General features: G+C 39.6%; 1 protein-coding gene across 6 annotated transcripts in view; it reads left to right on the top strand.

Annotated features, from left to right (window-relative positions):
* Positions 1–25,379, top strand: part of NCKAP5 (NCK associated protein 5) — a 257,106-nt gene that overhangs the window by 225,217 nt on the left and 6,510 nt on the right. For all 6 annotated transcript variants that reach the window (XM_054176887.1, XM_054176890.1, XM_054176884.1 and 3 more), the window contains 3 exons: positions 185–321; positions 2,106–2,235; positions 4,875–5,062. In XM_054176887.1, the coding sequence (XP_054032862.1) occupies positions 185–321; positions 2,106–2,235; positions 4,875–5,062 (455 nt within the window). The remainder of the gene's footprint in view (positions 1–184; positions 322–2,105; positions 2,236–4,874; positions 5,063–25,379) is intronic.

Raw genomic sequence — 25,379 nt, 5'->3', positions numbered from 1 at the left:
TCTGCCACTGTAGTAGTTAGAATTATTCCAGTAAGTTAGTAAGTTGTGCCTTTGAGTAGTAAGGTATTATTTGACATCATGAAAGTGTCATGACTTGTCCCCATTTTTACTGAGTTATAATTGAAACACTGCCACAAGGATGCTGATGAGACCTCCAATTTAAATAATGTCTCTCTTAATTCAGGAATACTTAACCTTGCAAAGCAAAGGGAACAAGTACCAAGCTCCGTGACCTCTGCCTCATTAGAGCATACTGAAGAAATTGTGGAAAATAGAAAAGTTCTTCCAGAGTGGACAACCAAGAAAACTACTAAAGCAAAGGTAAAGTTAGTGTCATCTGTCAAATGAGATATATACCGTGGTGTACAGAATTAGAAATGTTGAGTGTTTTTAATACAGCAGGAAGAATAACTAGCAATCTGGCAGCTACATCTATTTCCATGCCCTACATTTGCAATCTCATTATTTATAATTACAATACAGCACCCAAAGGTATTTTGTCCCCATCGTTTACAAACATATTTTAATTACAATCCTCACAGGCATTTTATAGACAAGGAAATGGAGACCTCCTACCCTGTTTCTCTCTGTAAGAAACTTGATCTTGTTTGTTTGCTTTCCAGTAGATTTGGATCTCTTTTTTTCCCTCAGGGCTAGGTTTCCTTGTCTGGCTGGCTCTGTAGTATGAGCATTTGAGCAGATGTGCTGTGAAAGTATTGTGAAAGGGAAATATTCTTACATGTTTCTGTGTGGGATTGGGTTAATCCCTGCAATGATCTGTTTGTTCTTCAGTCTTTTCATGAGAACTGCAAAAAGAACAAACAGGTAAATTCACAGACCTGTGTAAAAGCTCCTGCTGATGTTGTCAAGTTACAGATTCAGGAATGCCAGGCTGGCAAGTCCCACAAGAACTGCAGGGTCAGCAGGTTAGCAAAGAGAGAAAAAAACTTCATCAAAAAAAAAAAGAGTGTTAAGCAAGGAAATTGTCAGACACTACTAGCTGATAGGCCTTCACTACAAGAGGCTAAAAACATTTTGTTGCATAATTTGTTTGTATGTCTGCTTTATCGATGATTTTCCCAACTGAGATAGCTCACATTTTTACCTGGCACATAGCAGAAACAGAAAGATAAATGTACTTGTGTGTCACTGGCAAACTGGTAGTGAATCCTCTGCAGTGCAATAATGCTGGCTTCCAAGTACCAATGGCACCAGTGTGGTCTTCACCTTGAGCCAGTGATGACTAATGACCTCCAGCCCCAAAACCATCTTAACACATTACATGTGTTACTGCTAATTAGTCTGCCTAACAGTCAGGAGGTCAGTGTGGTAGCAGGTGGTATTTTTACCTGTAGATGCCATTAACTGAGCAGTATGAGGCTTAGCTTCTCCATACTCATTTTGTGGGTTTTATTCAGGGCTGCTGCTCCTGAAAGGTTTACACCTTTATGTCTTCCATGGTTAGAAGCTCTCCAGAGCTGTCAACATTCACCTCTTTATTCCCAAAAGAAAATCCTTAGTGTTGCTTACTGAAAAGAGATGGGATAGGAATTAGCTGGAAACCAAGGGCTCTCCAGTACTGTAATATAAGTGGCAGGACAAGGGACATGAATTCAGGAATAATTTAGGCCTTACTGGTGTAGAAAGCTTAAGAATTGTCTACTAGCCATCCTAACAGTCTCCAGAGCTGCTTGCAGCAAACCGTTTGTTTTCTGACAGCCCTGCATGTTACAAATATGCTGGATTAAACATACTTGAGGTGTTTTAAAGCTGAACATGGTGGATGAACTTGGTAGATTTGGAAACAGTATTACAGTGAGGAACAGAAGAAAAGGGGGGGGAAGTAAAATCTGAAATGTTTCTGCCAAACTAAATCAGCAGGCTTCCTAGGGCCAAAATGTATTATTTCCCCCCTATGTTAGACTGATTGTTACTGCTTGAAGGAGGGATGGTTAGTAGAACTGGCAATGCAGAAGGTTTTTCCAGCTGAACTGTCCATTTTTGCTGTGTGATGAACATAAAATGTTCCACTGCTAATTCCATCTTTGGCATTATTTTGATATATATGCATCACCTGAATAATTACATTACCCTTATTATTACAGGACAGAGCTCTGAGAGTGTGTACTTACTCTGCGAGCAGCAGTGACACTGAGCTGGAGCCAGAGTATGAATCAAATTATTTTAGAACTGCAGAGGAGACTTTTGTAGAGTTTACAAAGAACAACAAACAAGGTAATTGAAAATTCGTACATAACCATGTATATCCCTCATCTCCACTCTGACTCAGCAGCAGATAGTGTCCTTCATTGAACTTTCTGTCTAGTTTTCACTTTCTAACCTCCAGATTTTACTTCATATTTTCCATTAACTTTGTATTAATTTTTGCCTTTTGTTCTACGTGTGGATCTTTTTCTCCTCTCTTCCACAGTTTTTGCTGGCAAGGGCTCAGCTTATAGATTTTTATGCATACATCCCTGCTGTGTAAGTAAAAAGAAGCCTTCTGTTGCATTATTATAAAATTTAAAAGGTGACTATAAAGACAGCTTCCCTTTTTTTCTTTTTAATCATGTTAGCCACTTGAAATATGCAATGATCAAGGCCATAGTTTCCCAGCCTCTCTATCAAAGTGCTATTGGTTTTGGTGCCTCTCCCATTGTCCACTGTGTATTGCCATTTTGAAATATCAACCCTTTCTGTGAGAACTGGTGGCAATTTGGAATTTACTGAATTCCAGTAGGTAAAAACACATTAAGTTCTTGAGATAATAGTTTTCTCTGTGTTTAATAACCCAAGAAATTGCTGTCTTGTTTTGACCACCAGCTTGCTGTGCAGCAAGCCACCTTTCATTGCAGACGTGTGCCCTCTGGGAGAGGGAGGAGAGCGTGGCTCATATCCTTGCCAACAGCTTCCCTGCAGGAGATAAATTCTGGCGAGTGCAAAGGCCAGTGCAAGGTCTCAGCACCACTGAAGCCCTGAGAGCTTAAGCAGTACTTCAGTGATTCATAGGATTTGTGCTGACCCTCTACACAGCAGTGAGCTTGACCTAGCGGAGATTAGCACCTACAGTAGATGCCGCAGTGATGAATGCATTAAAAATGCCATGGATGGCTAGATCCTGTTGACAGACATACTGTGCTCTTCAGTGTCTGCTGGGAGTTGGACTTAAACATTTGACATTTTCAGAGCTAATCCATTTTTTTGTGATTCCACCAGAGAGATCAGAGTAGGACCCTTTATTTACATTACCTCTGTAAGTTTATATTTTGACTCTGTATGAAATGTTTTGAGTCCTTTAAATCAGCACATAAACAATTAATCTTATGGATTTTGCTTTTTACAAATCATGTTCTAAACCAGGGAAGATGTGTTTTGTTAAAGAGGTAGATAAGCATTTTTGATTGTATAGGTCACAATTTGCAAGGAAAGGATTTTACTGTATGTAAACATTTGCATTTGATGGCAGCATACTCCCAAGTTTAATGATACCTAGGCATGACTTGAAGTCACCATTTTACATAGCAAATCATTACTTTTGTGTCTATGCCTAACTTTTGGGCTGGTAACAGAACTCAAATTCATAATTGTGACTGAGACAAATAGAAAAGAAAGTTACAAAGTGTTACTGCATAACTGTTTCTGCTGTGTTCATTTCTTATGGTCAGGATTTCTGTCCTGTTCTCTATAAATGCAGCTCTCACATGGTATTAATAACCCTATTTTATTCCACTCTGCTGTGGTGGTTTTATGTTTAATGTTGGGGGGGGAACTTCAGCCCACCACATTTGCATTCAAAGATCTTAGCTTCTTTATAACCACAAGTGATCTAAGCTCATGATGCTAAGACAGGGGCTGCAGCAAACTAATCCATAGAGAATATTATTGTATGTATACACAATTACATATATTAGATGAGTCCTCAAAACATTAATGAACTTTCACTGCTTGCACAATTATGATGCTGGTGTGATGTTCATTTTCCAGTTACGAGCAGGGAACAGAGAAATTGAGTGCACAATGCAAAAGCTATTAAAAGTCAATGATACTTCATTGCACTGCCCAATGTTATGGAGAAGGTCAATAGAATAGCAGGGAATAAGCCAAATATTCCAGGTTCTTCCATTCCAGCCATGAAAATATTTTGATTCCCCATTTCATGAAAGTTTTATCCTGAGGCAATTCTCTTGGAAGCACTGAAAGCAGAAGCTATGTGTTATAACACAGAGTTGAAGTTTGTGTAACAGGATGTGTGAGAAAAGAAGTTAATGTTCATGTAAGCCTCTGCCTTGTGCATTTTCATAAAGCTGAAAAAATTTCTTTGGTTTTATTTTCACCTTCTGAGTGTGTTTCCAGCCTTGGTCTTTGGAAACAGGTTTTATTCCTCATGTTCTTCTATTGCAGAAGGATTTATAACAAATAGGTAGGACCTGTTTCTTACCTTACTGATGTATTTTTTATGCTGTTGTATTCACTAGCTGAAAATGTCCTGAAAAGGGAGGAATGATCAAATATAGATAAACTGAAAGACATGCTAAAGGAATGCTCTTTCTACCACGAGAGAGAAGAAAACCTTAGAGCAAATAAGTAAAATGATCCTCCCAAATAATCTTGTCTATAATTAAATAAAAAAGGAAAATTCTGACTGTCTCATGCCATCTCCTTCACCTTGAATATGAAGTATGAAGAGACCCCTGTATATGCATTGATTGGAGTGTTAGCAATTAGTATTTTAATGTTTATATTGCATTCAATTCCAGATACCTTAAACCATCTGAAATACATTTTAAAGTTGTCAACTTACATTACAATCTATGTAGAGTGCATTTCATCAATTAAGCATGCCATAATGCTGTTCTTTTTAACATCACTTACAGCTGATCAGGAAAAACAAAATCAGAGAAAGTCATTTCTGGGGAATCCCATGTCAATTTTGGATTTATACCAACACAGTCTCTATGGCCATTTTGGAGAGGATGGACCTGAACAATTAACACATTACAGTTTAATTGAGCAGCTGAGTGGAGCTTCCAGTAAAGACAGCAAGGGCAAGGAGAGCTCAAGGGTGAGTTACTGTGATTTCTGTATCATTTTCATCATTATTATTTTTATTTATCTTGTATTTATTCCTCAGTGTGTTGTCTGTTTACAAAAGTCAGGCAGAACTGAATAGAACAGCACAACCTGGAGAAGAGAAAAGATCAAAATATGTTTAGAAGAGTGTTACATTCTGATGCTCACCTGTCATAGAATTAGATGTCCGAAACTGACAAGTAGAGACAGGCTAGCGCTAACACTCTACCATTAGAGAGGAGCTAGCAGTAAACTATATAAATATCTTCTAAGGCTGCTTCTTCACATATAGTTAGGTAATATGTATATCACAACATGTAGTAAATGACTGAAACATCTGAAGTGTAGTATTCCTGAAAAGTCAAATGAAGGAATGCTGTGAAACAGCTATCTTCTGCTCTCTTGAAATAACTCCTAATTTGAGGGTTTTAAACGTTATTTTGATGAAGATTAGTCCTGATCTGTTTGGTGGATCTTAATGATAAGTTTTTCTCTACTTCATGTGAATCCACTTGCTGTTTCTTTCTCTGAAAATGTTGACCCAAACATCATGCATTCTCAAGAACCCTGGAAAGCAACTTCTCAGTCTGCTCTTTTCCTCCTCTTTTCTCATGCCTTCTTCTCTCACCCTTCACACTTTCAGTTCTCTCCTTTGCTCTAGCCTGTTTGTTTGAAAACAAAGCCAGCCAGCCGTGATCTATTGTAATAATTTTGCCTCCACTTTCAGTCTCTTTTCCCAGCTCTTCTTTTTAAATACAAGCTCTGTTGTGTCTGTATGTAGCACGCAGCACTTTCTGGATATGTTACAGTATAAACAAAGGTGGTAGCAGAAAATAATGCATGCTTTTTTAGCATACTGGTGTTGTTCATAAGTAAAAAAGAATTTTTAGCTCTTCCCAGACGCTGTTTTTTTGTCTTTGGGAAATCCCTGTGTGTTATAACCTTACAGGTGATTAACTGTGACCAAAGTTAAGAGTCTTACAACTTTCAGGAATTGGGGCCAAATGTGCAGAAGGAATGTGTGGGACAAGCTGGCAGTGCCCCTGTTTATTCCTACTCTGCTGGCATGAAAGCCCCACTTAACTGAATATTAAATTGACTCACAAACTTCCTAAGAAAAATCCTGAAATATGTATCTGCTTCATTTCCCAAACAACTATATTTTACTAGTACTCAAAATATGTCTCAACTTGAAAATATTTGAGTCAAATAAAAAGAATTTGTCTTCATAGCTGGGAAGGGAAAAAAAAAAGGTATCAAGAACAGTATGAAAAAGGATACATGAAGGAAAATAGTTAGAGCATCTACTCAATTCCTCATCTAGAACATCTAGGAATTCATAGCTTATTATGCAGATGAGATGACTTATGTATGTATGTATGTGTGTGTGTGTATATGTAAAAACATATATAACAAATATTTCTGCTTTCCAAAGGCTGTCTTTTGCCATTAACAGAGCAATTAGATTTGGTTCCACTACAGGAAAGTGGAAAAGTAGCTGCATCTACTTTTAATTCATTCTTCTCATGCATTTCTTGTATATGACATCTCTGAAATGTGCCAAGTCAGCAACTAATCTTAAACAAAACTCACTGAAATAGCCTGAGGATCCTTGTAAAAACCCATCATTAAACTAGGAGGCAACATGTATAACTCAGCACTAGCATTCTTCATGCATTAGGATGGGGAGCTTTTGAGATTACCTTTTGAGCATCTGAAATATCTCTCAAAACAGCATTGCCTCTCAGTGAACAGCAAAAGCTCAATAAAGCAGCAGAGATTTGCCTATTAGTATTAAACTTTTCAGAATGACAAATGAGAAGCAGTATCCATGAAAAGCAGGTTGCCCTGAACTTGTTTGAACCAGCATGGCAAATTTTTCTGAGTTGCAATTTATCTAACCCAAGAAGAGACACAGTCTGTTTAAATTAGAACTGTGTGATCTGGAACATTACCCAGAAAAAAACAAGGGGGACACCAGAAATCGCAGCACTGATGGCAAACAACTCTAAAAAAAGCCCAGATAAATTGTGTAGGGTGGGGGAAGAAATGCAGTTTTCATGCAGAATATTTGGCCTTTTGTAAAGGAAATGCTATGTGCTTTGAATTTTTTCCCAAATGGTGTGCGTGAAGCCTGGCCAAAAAAAATCAGGGCGGGGGGAACAAACCAACAACAAAGTGTCATGATGGGCAGAATGAGTTTGTGCTGCTTTCCTAAAGAGCAGTGTGATGTATCAGTCCCTCAGCCCAATTAAATTGGAGTATAGAGCAACAGTACAGCAGTGGTTTCACACTGGGTGCTCTAATGAGACATTGTGGCAAGAAGCTCTGTTAACCCAGAGTTATTGTCATTTGAATTGTCATCTTCTCCCCAAACACGTTCACCAGCATTACCCCCAAATTATATACACAACAAGTTCTATCACCAAAGTTACTGCACAGAAGGAGTTCCAGAAGGGAAACAACCCAAAGGCAATTACTATGATAAAGGAACACTGAATGGGCAGTTTGAGGACTCAAGAAAGGCTTTTACACATTGTTCCAGTTTCTTATCTGCCAAGCCTTAAACTGCATTCTGGTTGAACTCTTGTGGCCCTCAGATCAGTTTGATGTTACATTTATTCTGACCTGGGAAACAGATTCTGAAATAATGTCATCCTTTTCTACACTGCAGAACTTTGGACAAGAAAAACAAATCAGAGTGTCAAAGAAAGGAATAAAATGCATTGAATCATGGACATAAAACTTTCACTTGAAGTAACATCCATGGTGTATTCTTCTCATGTAGGATTTTGAAAACAAGAAACTATAAGTTTTATAAGTATCAATTGAATTAATTTTCATTAAACAGAAACTTTTCTGATTTAATAAGACACATGCAGCACCTGAGCCAAAGTCCCCTGCAGTCACCCAATGGGATACACCAGTTCAGTGAACCTTCTGTGAGGCCTGCATTAAAAAGCTGCTCCTCTGCATTTTAGCAGTTGTGCCTTGAAGAGTTTGTTGAAGTCATGACTGCTACCATATTTTTGCAAAGAAAAAAATATTTCATATGTGAATTAATTTACTGCTTAGACTTTAAAAGCTCCATGATGTATTTTTTTTTCTTACAAGAACTTGGAAAACAAGACAGAGTTACCTCACCCAGGCCCATTGTTTATTAACTTATTTTATGATCAAATGAGAACTGACACAAGCCATTTTACTGTCTTTGTTATTCCTTTTCAGAAGTAACTGAATTGGTCAAAGATTTTATTATTTATCATCCTTAAAATCTCAAAGCATCTTGAAGAGTATGTTTTATTCTCTGTCCTTAGCCATCCATCACATACTTTTTTTTCTGTAATACAGCCCTTCTTGCTTTCTTTTGTCCCTATGTATTACCCAATTTGAGTCTCCATCAAGGCTAGCTTGTATTTCAGGGCATGACTTGAGCACTTTAAAGAAAAGATCCTTCATGGAGGGGATGATTACTCATCACAGGTTTCTAAATCCTCTTGTTTTACCTCAGTTGTGATGACATACATGAGAAATCTGACATTTCTGGCACAGTTACAACGTTAACTACATAAGCAGTTAACTAGGGGCTCATTTAACGAAAGTGGCTTGTGTGTGCAATGTGAAGTCATGTTCTTATTCAACACAGCAGAGTCTGTATGTGTTGTACAGATGATTCATGATGGAGATCAAGTGCTCAAATCACCGTGTCTTGTAATTCAAGTAGATATTAGAGCTTGCTGGCAAACAGGGGAAAAGGAAAAATTAGAGAATTTGCCACTGTTTTGGCTGCACTTACAAATGGGACTGATGTGGCGGCATTCCCAGATAAACGCAAGGGTTTTTACAGCTGAGTAAGCTGATTGGGAGTTAATGCCGTATGATTGACTCACTGTGCTCACAAGCCTTCTAATGGAGCGTATTAGCATGGGGAAATATCCACGAAGGGACTAGAAACAAGAATAAGAAAGTTTGGTAATTGCACAAGGCTTGCTGTCCTCAAGGATCCCAGAGCATTAAAATGCTACTGCAGAAGATGTTCCAGCATTCCTGAATTACAGCAATAGTTAAAGCAGCCTAGACACCTCTGCAGGCTACACTAAACAAGAGTAAGGGGAATAGAAAAACATGAGCTGCTTCTGCTTGTGTCTTGTCTCCTACAGAGATCAGTCAGTCTTGAGCTAGAGTATGAATTAGCAGCACACTGAGCACTTTGCACTGTTCACCCACCTATTTAGGCAGCTCTTGGAGAATGTACCAGCAAAGTTTATGTGCCTGATTTGCATTATCTGAGTCACTTCCTGAAGGTGCCTTATTTGCTCTAAGAGAAGCTCTTAGGCTTTTAAATGGGGACTCTGTGTTTAAGTCCCTGAAGTAGTTTCAGGGAGATGGTGTGCACTCTGCTCTCACAGAGAACCATTGTGTGTGTATATGTATATATATGTATATATGTATATATATACATATATATATGTATATATATGTATATATATATATGATCTGACATACTTAAGGAGGGATTCTGCTCATCACATGTGAAAAAGCCTAAGATAATGATTTGGGTTCGATTAGCCATTAGGAAGAGCTGCATTCTAAGAGGTTAATGTGGAAAGGAGGTACTGACCTTTAGAATCACTTGCTTCCTTGTCTTGACCAGAGAAAGGGAGCCCATCCTACACTGAGTAACAAATTTTCAACTAAAGATAGCAAGATGAACATTGCCCCAGGCTTCCCTCTGTGGGGAATTAGTAAAAAGTTGCTGTTGTGGCTACCATTTGTCTTTTAGAGAGTGAATGTTCATCTCAGTGCACCCTCAGGTAAGCATTAAACAATTACCTTGCTTTTACTTGCGTAATAACAAGAGTTCCTGCATCTAGGGAAGCACCAGGTGATACTTGAATTAGCTGCCTGGTTTCACTCTAAGTTGGAGACAGCAACATCTATCTCATGTTACATCCAAAAAGAAAACAGCAAGTGCTTTAGGTGACCTAAGCCTTAGCTTGTTTTGTACAAACTATGTGTCACTGCAAATATAGGATTTGAAACAACTCTTACAAATTATTACACTAGAAAGTATAAAAGATAGAAGTGGCCCCTTGTCAATGGAGGAAATATCTAGATGGGCTAGATCATATCCCGGGATTAGTTGGTTATGTATTTCTGTGTGCTGATTGTATAATTCAATTTACTGTGTATCAAGCACAGAAACCTCACCTCATCTTTGATATTGTCTTTGCCAGGCTAAAGACAAGAAGATGATGAGGTGAGAAGAAAATCAGATATATTTCCTTTCCTCAATTTGATGAGCCTAAGATGTACAATTTTTCAATGGGGAATAAGTCTGCAGACTCACTGACCTGGCTTCTGTGTTTTAAGATAAATGCTTTTCTTTCATGTAAGGAATTAGTATATTGCATATGTTTAGAGAGGTGGTCTGTTAATGTAAACATTAGGTGATGCTAGCCTAGAAGCAGACATTCTAATTTGGCCAGAATCAGATATCCTTTTCATCCTCCTGTGACAAAAACTGAAAATAATGTTTACTGTATTTAGGCTTTTGTATTAGCTCTTCAGACTCACATTATGTTAAAACAGGATGTATACAGAAGTTCCAGCAATAGTTTCATTAAGGGGAGTATTACAAAGGGAAAGTAGTCTCTTCCAGAAGACTCATATATCAATCTGGGACTGAGCACCTGTTTTGAAAGCAGAGTGAACTACCTCGCCCAAAGACAGGGAGCATGTTCTGAGCACCTCACTCAAACTGGCTAGGACCCAAACCCAAAGTCTGACAGTGGTATAAAGCCACACAGATGTACCCTCTGGGATCACAGTACAGTCCAGTCACAGCATCTCTGAAGTGACCCAGCAGGAGCTAGGCTGCTCCCAAGCTCACTCACCTCATGTGTGGTGCTTGGAGCTACCCTGGACCTCTGTCTCTGGAGCTGGTGCTGCTGTGCAAGGTTGTGTCTGTCTGCCAGTACCGTGGGCAGTCACAGAGCTCTCACATAGGCCTTACTGGACATGGACTGCATCACTGAAATAGCCACCACCCCGTTCCATAAGCATGGCAAGTACAGGGGTCTGTAAGCTACACACACTTCCATTTGTCAAAATTCTCTCAACAGAATTCACCCACTGACAGGCTTCAGACTGTGAGATTTCCTTTCCATTTAATCAAAGGGGTTTGATGCTCAGATGAATGATGCAATACTTGTTCTGTCAAAGCAGAGGTTGTCTGAGTAATTACACAAGTTGATGTAAGATCTGTTGTCAGGGGAGTTTTATAGGAGTATTTGACAACATAAGTGACAAAAACCACAGGAGCATGATCTGATAAGAAAACAGATTTTTGCCGGGCCACCCAGGGGAGGAGTGTAGAATTAAAAATATTTCTTCTAGCCTCAAGTCTGATTCAACTCATGTGGGGAAATGTGAAATTAGAAATAGGCTAGAATGTCTCGAGACATCAATAAATCCCACATCTCTGCATGTTTTTTCCCCTTCCACAGGGCAAGTTCACATTTTAAGATTTGCTACCAAGCTTTATATTCCTAATCAGGTCTTACTGTTTCTAGTATCTCGCCGTCAAAGTTGCCTCCAAAAAGTAAAGTGAGGAGACAGCAAAACAAGCAATTTTAAGACTGCCAGGCAGTCTCTTGGGACTAAAGTCTCACTTGACGTGTATCACTTAAAAGAAACGTTGAGTAGTGTGGAAGAACATTCTTACAGTTAGCCTGAGGAGCTGGCTTGGCAACAATAAAAAGCTGCAGTTATAGAGACTCATTTCTCTCCCTGTGCCTTCTAGGTGAAACAACTGGGGCTTCTTGTGCTGCTGAGAGTGTTAGTGGAAAATCATGCAGTGGAGAGTGGCTCAGCAAGGAGGATGATAACATTCTCCATAACTTTTTAAAAGTATTTTAAAGGGTTTGGCAAGGCAAAATGACATTTGGAAGGCAGGGTCCACCAGGAAGAATAACTTTTTTGATGGTATGCAAGGGATATTTTTAGGAAAAATAGACCCTAAAACAAAAAAAAAAAAAAAAAAAAGAAGAGGAAGCTGTTATCTGCTGATACAGTTCTGCTTCTATCAATAATGGACTCAGTAGTGCTAGTGCTGTGCCACCAAATCCCGTTGCAACTAGCCCTCCAGCTCTCTATTTTATGTTTGGTTAGTGTATTTATGGCAACGGGTAGGCGGCAACATTTTAATTCAAATATCTTTAAGCACAGAGTTTTAAAAGAATATTTGGATATTGGTGGGGGATAGAAAGTTTTTGGCATGGTACAGCAGGCTGTGTGGCATTTAAAACACATGGTGTGCAAGGCTAACAGGAGAATAGTTTGGATGTGAGTCTGAGAGAAGACGCGGAGGAAGTGAAAAGCTGTAGCTATGGGAGGGAAGTGAAGGACTTGAAGCGTTACTGGCATGTAGGTGCAGTTCTAGTGCCTATGTCATTTAACACTAAATCCCCAAATAACTCACAGCACCCAGTAAAGTGTGCCTGTGGGGTTTGTGGAGTGCCAGATGCAGATGTGTGGGCTTGCCTGATTTAAGGCAACACGCTGAGCTGTCCCGTGGCCACAGGTGATGTGCTTACTGAATATAACCCCTTTGGCACTGTAAGGAGGGAGGAACTTTGCCTTTTTTCAGTGAAAAAACTTGATCACTGGAGCAGAAACCCCATATCCCACCATCTCAGCAAGTAATTTCAAATTACAGTGAGAACCTTGTCTTTTCAGCTGCACAGCCACTTTACACATTGGCCCAGATGACACAAAAAGTCCTGCAGCTTGTTTGCTGTAGTCCCTGGAGGAATGGTCCAAAAGCGCTTGTGTACAAGTGCCCAGAGCAATGCAGAACTGTGCAGAGCTAATTTACAGTGAGCCTGCTTGGGCACAGAGCTAGCACAGCTCCTTATGGCCTGGTTACTCCAGGCCATCTCTCAGCAGGGCTGAGTAGCTGAAGTAAGCAGAGTGTGGATGAGACCCCATTGCATTTGGTCGCAGCTCACCCAGCTTGCTTACTGATACCTTGCATCACACTGTGCTGTGCCTTGCAGATACACCCTGAGCACTATCATGGGTATTTTCCTGTAGAACTGAAGATTACATAAGGATTTAATAGGCCCTGGCTCTCAGATTTAAGTAGGTAGATCCTTTAGCCGAATAAGAACCGAAAGTACATATTGAGTAAAAGTGTCATTTGCTAGTACTTTCCCTGAGAGAAAAATGTTCTGAGCTGGTTTTCACAGGTTTGACAGGTGGAGCTGCTGTGATTTGCAGCATGCCCCAAAGTGCACTAACATTTCTGCCATTTGTAACTGGAAGCTCTTCGGTCCTTCATCTTTGGAAAGAAAGCTTTAGGTTTCATTTTTCTCTGTGTTGAATTGGACTATTTTAATAATACTGTAGATCAAAATGGAATTCAGGGCACATTAGCAGCAACAAATGATAAATATTAGTAAGCTTGTGCGATAGGGTAAGTGTTGTAATGGCAGAAATTATATTAGTAATAAAAGAAAAGGCTAAAAAATAAATTGGATACAGTAAACATTGGATTGATTCAATCAAGATAGGAGCAGTAGGGCAGAGAGGTATTCAGTGAGCTGTTTGTTTTCTGAGGCTGGAAAATATTTTTACTCCAAGAAGAGCATTTGATTAGCAGAGTTAAATGAGATGAATAATGCTGTAATATTTTTGTGAATTGTTTTTCCAGCTGAAACTTGCCTTCCCCCATCTATAACAGTGATATGTTTTGCATAAAGCACTCAAACATCATGCAAGGACGGGTAGGAAATGGCTGATCTTTTACATGAGAGCTCCATTCTGAGCAGAATACCAGTTACGGTGGTGATGGTAGCAGGAACTCTGGCAGCACACTGAGGAGGAGGCTTTTTCTTTTCATCTATATACAGGCAATAACATCCTGAATAACATACTCCTTGAAAAGAGTATGTATGTTAAACAGCAGCAAAAATCATATTAACATCATTTGCAGGTGGTTATAGTTTTTTTCACAAGCTGTTTTCATCTCCCCCAAAGTGATTCACCTGTTACTCAAATGAGACATTGTACTGGATTTTGTGCAATACGACACACAAATTGTCTAAATCGTCAAGGAAAATGTTAAATAATATTGTTTTTATCTTTTTTGGTGAACTCAAACACTCTATAGCAAGTCCTAAAGTGAAATATTTTATTTCTTACTTTATTTTCATGCCCTGATATATGAATTCTATACCTTGTGCAAGAGGGCACAGTCTCAAGCTGCGTCAGGGGAGGTTTAGGCTGGAGGTTAGGAGGAAGTTTTACACAGAGAGAGTGATTGCCCATTGGAATGGGCTGCCTGAGGAGGTGGTGGGGTCGCCGTCACTGGGGGTGTTCAGGGAGAGGCTTGACAGGATGCTTGGTTCCATGGTTTAGTTGATTGGGTATTGTTGGATGATAGGTTGGACACGATGATCTCGAAGGTCTCTTCCAACCTGGTTAATTCTATTCTATTCTACCCATATTATTTTAATGGACAGTAATATTTGTGTGTGGCAGGTGAGACAAATGATGGGTTTAGCAGACTTACTAGCAATAAGTGACATGGGGAAGTTTGGGAGGTTTGTAAGATGTCTAATTATCTTTCACAAAGGCCAAGAAGAGTGATATAAGTTTGCACAGCACATGGCAGAATCTTCCCAGCCTGAACTGCCCTTCAGTGACTGAGGCACATCCTGATAGTTCCTCTCCCATTAGTGCTGCCTTCTCTGGATTACTCCATTCTTTGCCTGATCATTAATAGAGGTCACTAAAACTTTTACATCCTATAAAAAGCTGTAGACCTTAAGAACTTCTCTTAACTACTCTAGTGTTATTCTCAGCAAATAAAACCCCAAGTGATTATTTGAAGAACTGTCTGAATCATTGCCAAACATTTAAAAGTGCTTTTTCTGCCATCCTATTACATATGCAGATATCCTATGGGCTATTGAATGCTCAGCAAAGCACACTGTGAGACAAGACCTCAGATGGATTTGGGTGGATGAAGAGTAGAGCAGAAGTGGGTGGGAATGAAGAATTAAATATGAATATATTATATTGCTGAACAGTAGAAAATTAAAATGTTAACCATGCAGTGGTATTTCTTATAACAGGAGCATCTAATTTTTACCAAGACATTGTATCCACAGAAAAGTTACTGGAGTGGGATAACTGTTGGTAACACACGGACTAAGGTGCAAAGCAGATTTGGAATGTAAGAGTTTTTCAGACAATGCCTGAGACCAAGGAACAGAAGTAGCTAAGCAGCCAGCACACACTTCCTGATTGCTGTTGCAAGAATGATTTTGCCATGCATAGCCTAACTGGGGAGTGTTGTTTGTGGCCCCCAATCAAGTTAAAATACAGGCCAGCTTTTTTCAAGCTTCATTTCCTAATGGCTGTGCCTAAATTCGTATTTAGACGCTTCAGCTGCCCAGTTTTCAAAAGTGCTAGAAATCTGCAGCTTTTGCTGATGTCTCTGACAGATTCATGTAACTGGATCCTGTGATAATCAGGTTTTAAATAGGTGCTTGAAAATTGGTTTCGATTTCTACCTCTGTCCGGCAGAATTTTGGTCTGTAGCATCCTGTTTCTGTATGTACGCTCTGTGGCAGTGTCACAGAACATCACCAGACATTTCCCCTTAAGTTAAAAGGAAGGCAAAATACTGTGTATTTTTTAATCTGGTCCTACAACATTACAGTTAAGGTAATCATAGTATCAGTCAGGGTTGGAAGGGACCACAAGGATCATCTAATTCCAACCCCCCTGCCATAGGCAGGGACACCCCACATTAGATCAGACTGGCCAGAGCCTCATCCAGCCTGGTCTTAAACACCTCCAGGGATGGGGCCCCAACCACCTCCCTGGACAACCCATTCCAGGGCTTCACCACTCTCATGGTGAAGAACTTCCTCCTCACATCCAGCCTGAATCTCCCCACCTCCGGCTTCATCCCATTCCCCCTAGTCCTAGCACTACCTGATATCCTGAGAAGTCCCTCCCCAGCCTTCTTGTAGGCCCCCTTCAGATACTGGAAGGCCACAATTAGGTCACCTCAGAGCCTTCTCTTCTCCAGACTGAACAGCCCCAACTCTTTCAGTCTGTCCTCATAGGAGAGGTGCTCCATAATACCATAATGAAGGTCTTTGTATTTTTAAACCCATTTCTTCATTGCATTTTCCATATAATTAGTGTTTGAACTGGTAAATACTAAAGGTTTAATATGTGTAATTTTTACAGAATGTTGTTAGTATTACTGGAACATCATCCTTCCTTTTCATATTCTGAGAACCCCTGTAACCCAGGGTACCAGAGAATTCAACATCTATAAAATAACATTTCTAGAAGTAAAATCCATTGTAAAAACATGGAATCTGTATTTTGACACCATTAGTAGCACAGTGATCAAAACAGAGGCAGCAGAGCAAGGCGAGGAGCAGCAGTCATTGTCTAAAAAAGTGTCATAGTGTAGAGAGCTGCAGCCTTTCTGATTAACTGCTAATGACTGAATAGTCTGGAGATTCTGTTTACTCATGGTAGTTTCCTCACTTGCAGTGGTGACACTGGGTATGTAGGACATCTACATACAAAGACATTTATCTTCTTACCTTGTTCTGCAAGGCAAATAACGTTGGGGATTTTTCTTTTTGTTACATAAAAACTACTTGCTTGCCCAGTTAGTAGGTTTCTCACATGGAAAGGGGGCTAATGTAGATGGCACCCACTAGCATCATTATGCACTGCATTTAGCTCAGCAGTGTCCTTCTGTCCCTGTGAAAGTGTTTGGGAACCCACACGCTCTCTGCCACAGCCAAAAACGTCAATACTATGTAGAGAATGCTCTGCAGTTGGAATTTCAGGTATCTCCTGCCAGTCCTGTGAGAGAGAGAGCTTCTTTTGCCGCCATATCCTGTTCCTCCAGAAGGTTGTAGGGCATGGAGTCTGAATGTGAAAGAATAGAAGACTCCAGATTTATGAATATGTTATAGAGGTAATTACCATTCAGATTTACTAAGGGGCAGAAGCTACTCTCTCCCCAGACCATAGGACACAGGACATGAACAAAAACCTCTCCACAGACTCCATAGGCTCTGGATAGCAGAAACCCCATGAGCTTTTACAAAGGGCAGTCCAACAAAAAACAAATCATAGACAACTCCAACTGATACATCAGAGTCTGTCTTGCTGTTACTGGTGGCATTAGCATTTGCTAACCTGTGCTAAGCCAATTTTGTGAGACAGTTGGGAGTTTAACAAACCTATTTCAGATTGTATTTTGGAAGAATCTCAAGCATGGGAGAAACTGGTCATGTTCTGTTCATTGCAGCAGATGGTATCCCATTTGGTGTTTGTTAGCTTTGTTTGCAGCTCAATATTTTGTTTCTAGGGGAACTCAGTAAGTTAAATAATTTATCTCTCTAATGCATCAAGAGTCTGATCCAAAGTCTACTGAAGTCAGTGCAAAACATTTGATTAACTACCGCATACACTGGATAAAATGCCAGGTCCTGTAAGTTGAAGAGCATTTCAGATGCTCTCTAGTGAGAACGATACAGGCTTCTTTCTTTCCATGGAGAGTTTTTTGCCTGGAAAGAAAAATTAAATTTTCAAATAGTGAGAAAAAGCTTACCAGTTAAGAATGCAGGACTGTGGAGATCAGGATGATGTTCTGGCTGGCTGTCCAAATTGCTAAACCTCTCTTGCTATTAAATTCCCCATTTTTAAATAAAGCATATAAATAATACCCTTCAGCTGCATTTAGAATTTAATCCAGTCCTGTTGGCAGGCTGCTTTGAGGGCTTTGAAGGTCCCATAGCAGTGCTAAGCAAATAGTCATTATCAGCTAATATTCTCATCAAGCATGCTTATTCAAGATGGGATCTTGCATTACAAGGGTGAACCACAAACACATCACCTCTCTGCTGAGGAATTTTCAGAATGTCAGAAGCAAAGTCACATCCTGATCCTGCAGAGTTTTGCATGAGCAGACCTGTAGCACCTTTAGCAGTCCTGCTGCCCATACAGGGCTCTTAACAGCATCTGCACACAGAGGAAGTTTTTATTCCATTCTTACAAGTATTGGAATCCTGAATAATCTGAAATATCTGATGAGAAATCAACACTTTAAAGATTTTTTTTTAATTCCAGTAAATATCAAATGTCCATTCATTTTCAGCCACACCTTTCAAATTATCCATTCACTAGCAGGGTGTGGGAACTGCTCTAGTCTGTGTTTTTATCCAGATTTCCTATTGGTATCATCTTTGATCATTCAAAAAAATGAATGCATATTAGCTCTATAGTGTGTCTGCATGAATTCCAGTTGTATTTTAGTCCTCCTAGTGGTCTATTACATTAACAATATTATAATCTGCATTTTAGGCATAGAAACATGTTCTTTATTAACAGTATCTCACAACAGTACACAGTGTTAATACTGCAGTAACATTTCTTTATCACTAAATTCAATAAGTCTTCTAAAGCATTTGTCCAATAAATCCATTCATGTGGCTGTACACATTTCTTTATTTATTGTAGCAAGATCAATACAAAAAAATACTGCATTACTCTGTCACTGCAGGAAGCCCACTGTAGGAACACTAGTCTGTCCTGGCTCCTCACACTTACCCACAGAACTGGAGTTCCCAATATATATTTTCACTGTGCTTCCTTTCTCTGAAAAAGTCTCCAAAGCTTTGTCACAATAACACCTCAGATTCTAAGAGCAGGCTTTTATAGCCAAGGTGAACTCAGCACAAATGTTTACCAGCCTTTTAGATCCTATTAGCTGCATAACCTGAACCCTGCTGGTATTCAGTGAAGGCAAAGGTTATCCAGCACACCAGTCCTTGCCTCCCTTCTGTTTCAAGACTGTGGCCCTCACAGAGAAATTGCAACCACTGATACCTTCTACCTGACGCAAGTGAGAGGCATTTTGTATGCCTGGCTGAAGCACAAAGTAGAACAGAGTTTTTCATGACCAGAAACAGATGTAGTTGTGTCTAAAAGATAAGACAAACAAATCTAAGCCCATAAATTAACTAAGATTGCCCTTGAATTGCAACCAGAGGATATGTGCATTAATCAAAATACACATCACTGCTTTTTTGTGAGGACACAATTTGAATAAATGTCATAAATATCCTGGTTGTAGGAATTTCCATCTGCATGTCCAGCATTACTCTGTTTAACTTTTACAATACTTGGTTTTGATCATCCTTTAGAGCTGGGCAAAGGAATGTCATCTGCCATCTGCATTTATGGCAGCACTTTCATCTCCTTTTGGATTAATCCACACAGTTACTGAGTCACAGCCCAGAATTACTTCTTGGAGTTGTCTGGTAAACATTAGATTAGTTACAATCTATACTTTTTTAACATATATTTTTTCAACATATATTTTTGTCTGCTCGTTACATTATTAAATCTAATCTTAGCCTGTGTCTGTGTTTGGTGGTGTCACCACAAGCAGAGTGCTTTCTCTTGGTACTGGTGGTGGACACCACAAGCAACATGGATTCTCTCAGCTACCAGACATATTGCAGTATTTGAACATACTCCATATGGAGTATGGTGCTCCATAATCCATAAATCAAATGAGGAGGCCTGTTCCTTGACCCCACTTTCTCATGAGACAAGTGAGAGACTGAGCCAGGAAGCACAGTTGTTATCATTCCACAAGTCGTGCTCCAGATGGATGCAGGCAGGAGGGCTGATGTGTTTTGTATACACAAAGTCAGTATTTAAGAGTGTGAATGAGTAATCCTGACAGTGGTAGTGGTCAAAGAAAACTGCAGCAATTATGGAGGTGAGGCTAGGGAACGAAACAAAGGGCATCTAAGACCTAGCTCCAGTGCTGTTTGGATGCCAGGAACCTGTCTGTGGGATATGGACAGCACAGGAATCACTGCAGTGAAGTAATACATCAAAGATGAAGCAGAAAATCTTTGTAACATAACTGATGGGTAACACTGAAATGAGGTCTTGAAAGCATACACGGCCAAGAGCTCTGCTTGGCTGGTCTCTGAGGTGCCTTACCATGCTTCCCAGTTCACTATTTGGGCACTCTTCTTCACCCTTCCTTGTATAAATGATGGGGAAGTACTTCTTGCTTTCCTTGTAAGTTATGCCATATAGTACCATGTGCCATGGTCCTTGCTCCATTGTTGTCTCTGTTTCTTCCCTTGTTCAGCAAATGTTTCTATGGTTCTTGTTTAGCATTCAGCAGGAGACACCCAGGGTGCAGCCATAATGCCTTCTTACAGTGGACTACTGTTCTGCAAGAGTAAACATAGGCTTGGGTCACAGAAAGATTTCCTGAGCCATCAGCACCTCACACCGGGCACATTCCTTTCCTCTTCAGCACCCTGAGTGGTGCAGCCACACAAGCACACACCTGCGTCTCCCCATGCTTTCACAGGGAATCTGGGAACTCCTGCCAATGGGCCTGACTCAATACACGTGTCCTCAAGCACATCTGAAACTAAGCCATGAATTTCTTAGCTTTTAAATTAACATTTTTTACTTGATTCTCTTCCACTATTTTTGTTTAATTCTTGATTAATTTGGGGATGGCTATTTAATACGTTGTTTGGTTAATGAATTCATGTAGCTGCTTATAATTATTTCCTTGCTATAGAATCATCTTAATAGAAGGTTGGTTGGGGGGTTTTTTGTTTTCTTTCCACTAGAATAACAAGTTATTTTATTATTCAAACACAGCTTACTTCCTGCTGGTTTCAATAAGATTTTTAATAAATATGTAAATTTAAAAATTAATTTACTGCATATGTTTGGCAGTGTGATTCTTGAACTGACAAAAGTTTGATGGATTGTAAAATTATCCTCCATAAAAATCATCAGTCATAGTAAACAGAATTTATCAACCTCTGGTAATTTTACAGCTTTTTCTTCATCTTATCTTCTGTTAGGAACTCACTCAAAATTGATTATAATGTAGTGTGTTTCTAGAACCGTAATTCATTCATAGATTAATTAGATTTTAGGTTAATATCCCATCATGATACAGGACATGAGCCAACACTGTTTTCCAGTTGTTACAGAACCACAGCAGAGAAACCTTGATTACTGTCCCCATGTGGTTTAACCACCAAGACTAATCACTAATCAAACAACATAAAATGGAACATCCTTCATAGCATTTATTTTCTAGCTGACTTATACAATGGGCTCTTTATTGATACAACTTGGTGTACTGAAATGAACTAAAAATTGCAAGAGAGAATTTATCTTTTAATTTAGTTCTGCAGTCTATATCTGAAACTATTGCTCAGATTTTGGTGCATGTCATGCCTCTCTCCCTCCAAGTTTTCTGCCCTACAGCACTGATAAATTGTTTTCATGAATTTAGAAAGTGCATGTTACATAGGATTTGGTGGTAGATGAACTTAAACATAGGCTTCCATTCTGCAATTCTTGCTTTGCTTGAATCAGTATTAAAAGTTGTGATGATTGTAATGTCATCTGAAGAGGTGGCAAGAGCAGTCATGTAACCAGCATCAGTATTTGCATCAGTCCTGTCCCGGTTTTCTCTGATTGCAAAGGAACATTTGTAGTCTCTCTGCAAAGGGTCAGAAAAAGATATGCACATTGTTTAGGCTGCAACAGGTTTCCTGGGGAGGCAGCCCAGGCTACAGCCTATTGCTCTGCTGCCTCCAGGAGCACTTAGCAGTGCAACATGTGGCATAAGTGCCAGGACACAGCCCGCAGCCCTCACTAAGGGAAGGTGGTATCCAGATCCTTTTAGAGGCGGGCACACTTAAAGGGCAATGGGTTTTGGTTAGATTCATTAGAGGTAAACAAACTCTGACATGTAGAGAGTTGCCTAAAATCTGGAGTGTAAAAGACTTTAGGCTACTAAAATAAACTATTTTGTTGGGGTGAAGTTTAAGCATGCTAATCCAGATTGGTTTTAAGCATAAAGAAGATACTGCTCCAAATGTGAAAATTATCACCTTTCTATTTCTGCTTGGTGAGAGCTTAGGAAAGGCATCCTTCTGACATGTGTGCACTGTGCATAGGAACATGGAGGCTCCCTCCAAGGCACCTACATGTGCAGTCATGCAGAGATGGACTGATGGATCTGGAAAGATTATTTATTTCTTCCCAACTGTCCTTCTCAAAGGCTAAGTATGAGAAAACTATTTGCTGTGGCGCTCACTCCTTTGTTTAATTGACCTCTATGAATCATCTTTAAAACTTGTAAGGACAGAGTCACAGAATGGTAGGGGTAGGAATCAACCTCTGGAGATCATCTAGCCCAACTTCCCTGTTAAAGCAGATTCACCTAGAGCAGGCTGCACAGGAAACATACCCAGGCAGGTTTTAAGATTCCACAACCTTTTTGGGCAGCCTGTTCCAGTTCTCGTGTCACTCTCAAAGAAGTTTTCCCTCATGTTCAGATAGAACTTCAATGTTCTAGTTTGTGCCCCTTGCCCCTTGTCCTATCACTGGGTGCCACTGAAAAGAGCTTGGCCCCATCCTCTTGACACACAGTCTTTAAGCATTGATAAGATCCCCTCTCAGCCTTCTCCAGGCTGAACAGCCCCAAGTCTCTCATCCTTTCCTCATAAGGCAGATGCCCCAGTCTCCTCACCATCTTCACAGCCCTCCACTGGACTCTCTCCAGCAGTTCCTTGTCTCCCTTGAACTGAGTCCAGAGCTGGACAATGGAACTCAGAAATGTGGCTTCATCAGGGCATTCATACTCTCTGAACTCCTCTGCAGACAGTGCAGCCCTCTTAGTACATATAACAAGCCAGTTTTCATAGCTGAGAGAGTATTTCTGCATAGTTTCTTCTTACTGCTGATTTGCTCTTGGTGCTGCGATGTAATATTTCACCTTCTCTATCTGCTGCTTCTGTCTTTTTGCCTTTGTGTCAGCTGATGTACCTTGGATAGGCACAAGCTAACTCAGTTAATCCAATCCAGTACGCAAAAGAGGATTGATTACTAGTGGGGGAAAAACATTACCTAGTACCAATTACCATTTGTGATACAGTCTCAAAGGGCAATTCTGTTTTCCGTCAGTATGCTGGGTGACTGACTTAGATGTTACAGACCAGGAGCTCAGACATCACCAGATAGTGAGAGGATAGGCGTCTTTGCAATTACCAAAATAAGCAGTCTTGTTCAAAAAAGCAAAAGGTGGAAGATGTGTAAGAACACATCTAATACTCAGGAAGAGCAGTCTGAGAATAGTTCAGCCAGACAGAAAAATTACCTCTGTTACTGAAAATGTCCATGAGATTATAGTTTGTATGAGTACAACCCTACATTTAATGAGTTTGAGAGGAGTTTCTTGCTACAATCAAATGTGGGACAGAATCTTTCCCTTTCAGAAGGGCATTTTCGGTTAGATATAAAGAGTATTTCTTGAAATATACTTTTTCCCCTTCTTGGTTCAGTTCTGAGTGAGTGTCTCAGTTTAAAAAAAATACAGAATCCTGCAAACCTCTACTCTAGAATAAAATTGTAGTGCCTTTTTTGTAGTCCCTTTATTGAAACAATCAGCCATACTTTCATCAAGGTATGGACAACTGCTTCCATTCAGCAGGACAAACCTCTGTATACTTAAATGCTGAGTGGCTAATACAGTCTCATGAAGACTGAAATGATGAAGGAACTTAGGACTGCATAGTTCCAGTAGCATTCAGGAGGTTATCACTGGCAACTCAATCCTCAACACAGTTCTGTCAAGGAATAGTACAGAACTTCAAATGGTTGAGTTCAGTAACTTTGTCAGCAGTCTTATCTTTCAGTATGATTTTTTTTTCCCACTAAGATTTTTTTCCCATCACTAGAAATCAGAACAATTTTGTCATTTAATTCTCTCTACAAGTTAAGCTAAAAGGATCTCTGAAAAGTAAAGTGTATGCTATGCATGTCTTGTTCATTTTCAGTCTATCAGGTTCCAAAAACTGAGTAATGGCTTCCTTTCTTACTATGGATATTTCTTCCTTAATGCCTTTTGAGTAGCTTCTGATTGCAGTAAGCATTGCTTTTAGTGTATAGGTTCCCTTTGTGAGAAGCAAAATCAGTGATTCCACCAATGTAAAGAGAGTGAGGCCCTGCTTCACCTTCTGCGCAAAGTACTGGTGTTCAATGGCTTTTCTTTTTAATATATCCCTTCAGCACACTTGACTGAGCACCCACGATGTGACAATTTTCCAAGGTAATGCCACCTAGACTTGTATTTTATTCTATTTAAAATAAGTTTTGTCCATGCACAGCTGATGCAGCCTGTGGCCGTTCTGAGGCACTATGAGAAAACAACCACATTTGTGTCATTCGGTTTGTAACTGAATGGAAGGTAAAAAAGATAGGTTGGACATGATGATCTCGAAGGTCTCTTCCAACCTGGTCTATTCTATTCTATTCTATTCTATTCTATTCTATTCTATTCTATTCTATTCTAAAAGCTTGATTTACCCAACCTGGAAACTGGGAGCTGAAAACCCTTGCTTATTAAACTATGCAGAAGTCCAAAGAGGGTTGGTATATACCTAATCAGGTCAAGAGGTCTTGTCATATCACTAAAATAATCATATAGTTTGTAAATTATGAGGATGATATCTTTGGCACTCAAATGCTGAATGTACCTAGTCATCTCATCCTTCTATGAAAATTATGCTTTTGAAAGCCTAAGGTTCAATTCACTAAACTGGCTTTTATCTCCTGGACCATGCAAGAATTCAAACTCTGTAGGTCTCAGCTCCTCAGTCACCCATTCATTAAGTAATAGGTGTTTTGTCCAGGTCTGCAGTTATGAATCACATCCAGTTCATGCTAATCAGCTTTATTTCCTCTAAGGTAATTTACTTACAATTTAGGATCATCAGAAACGCTGTTCTTGTGATACTAAAATAGATTTGTAGGTTGTTGCGCTCTTAAAGACAGCGGAAAAGTGTTAGTTCTGTTCTTCTTGTTACATTACCCATAATGCCAGATATGCACCTATGTATATATGGCTTCCCTAGACACTGCTGAACAGACTAATGAACTTAAATATGCTTCATATCAAATCTATTTTTTTCCCCAAGAAATGAAACTGGCACTTATTGTTTAGGTTGAACCTCTGAGGGTGTGTCTTTGAGAATCTCATTGTCTGCTACAGCAAAATAATTGTGCTATTTCTGCTCAAGTAGAAAAAAGAAAAGCAGTTCATTATTTCAAAAATTATTTTACTGTCATGCCAGAAAATAGATGAAAGCTTCTGACAGTATACAAGGGAGAACAAGGCTTAGCTTATTATTTAA

This window comes from Dryobates pubescens, chromosome 2 (assembly GCF_014839835.1).
Source record: "Dryobates pubescens isolate bDryPub1 chromosome 2, bDryPub1.pri, whole genome shotgun sequence".
In the NCBI taxonomy this organism is placed as follows: domain Eukaryota; kingdom Metazoa; phylum Chordata; class Aves; order Piciformes; family Picidae; genus Dryobates; species Dryobates pubescens.
Note: the sequence above shows the minus strand (reverse complement) of the source record. Positions and strands in the feature narration are given on the sequence as shown.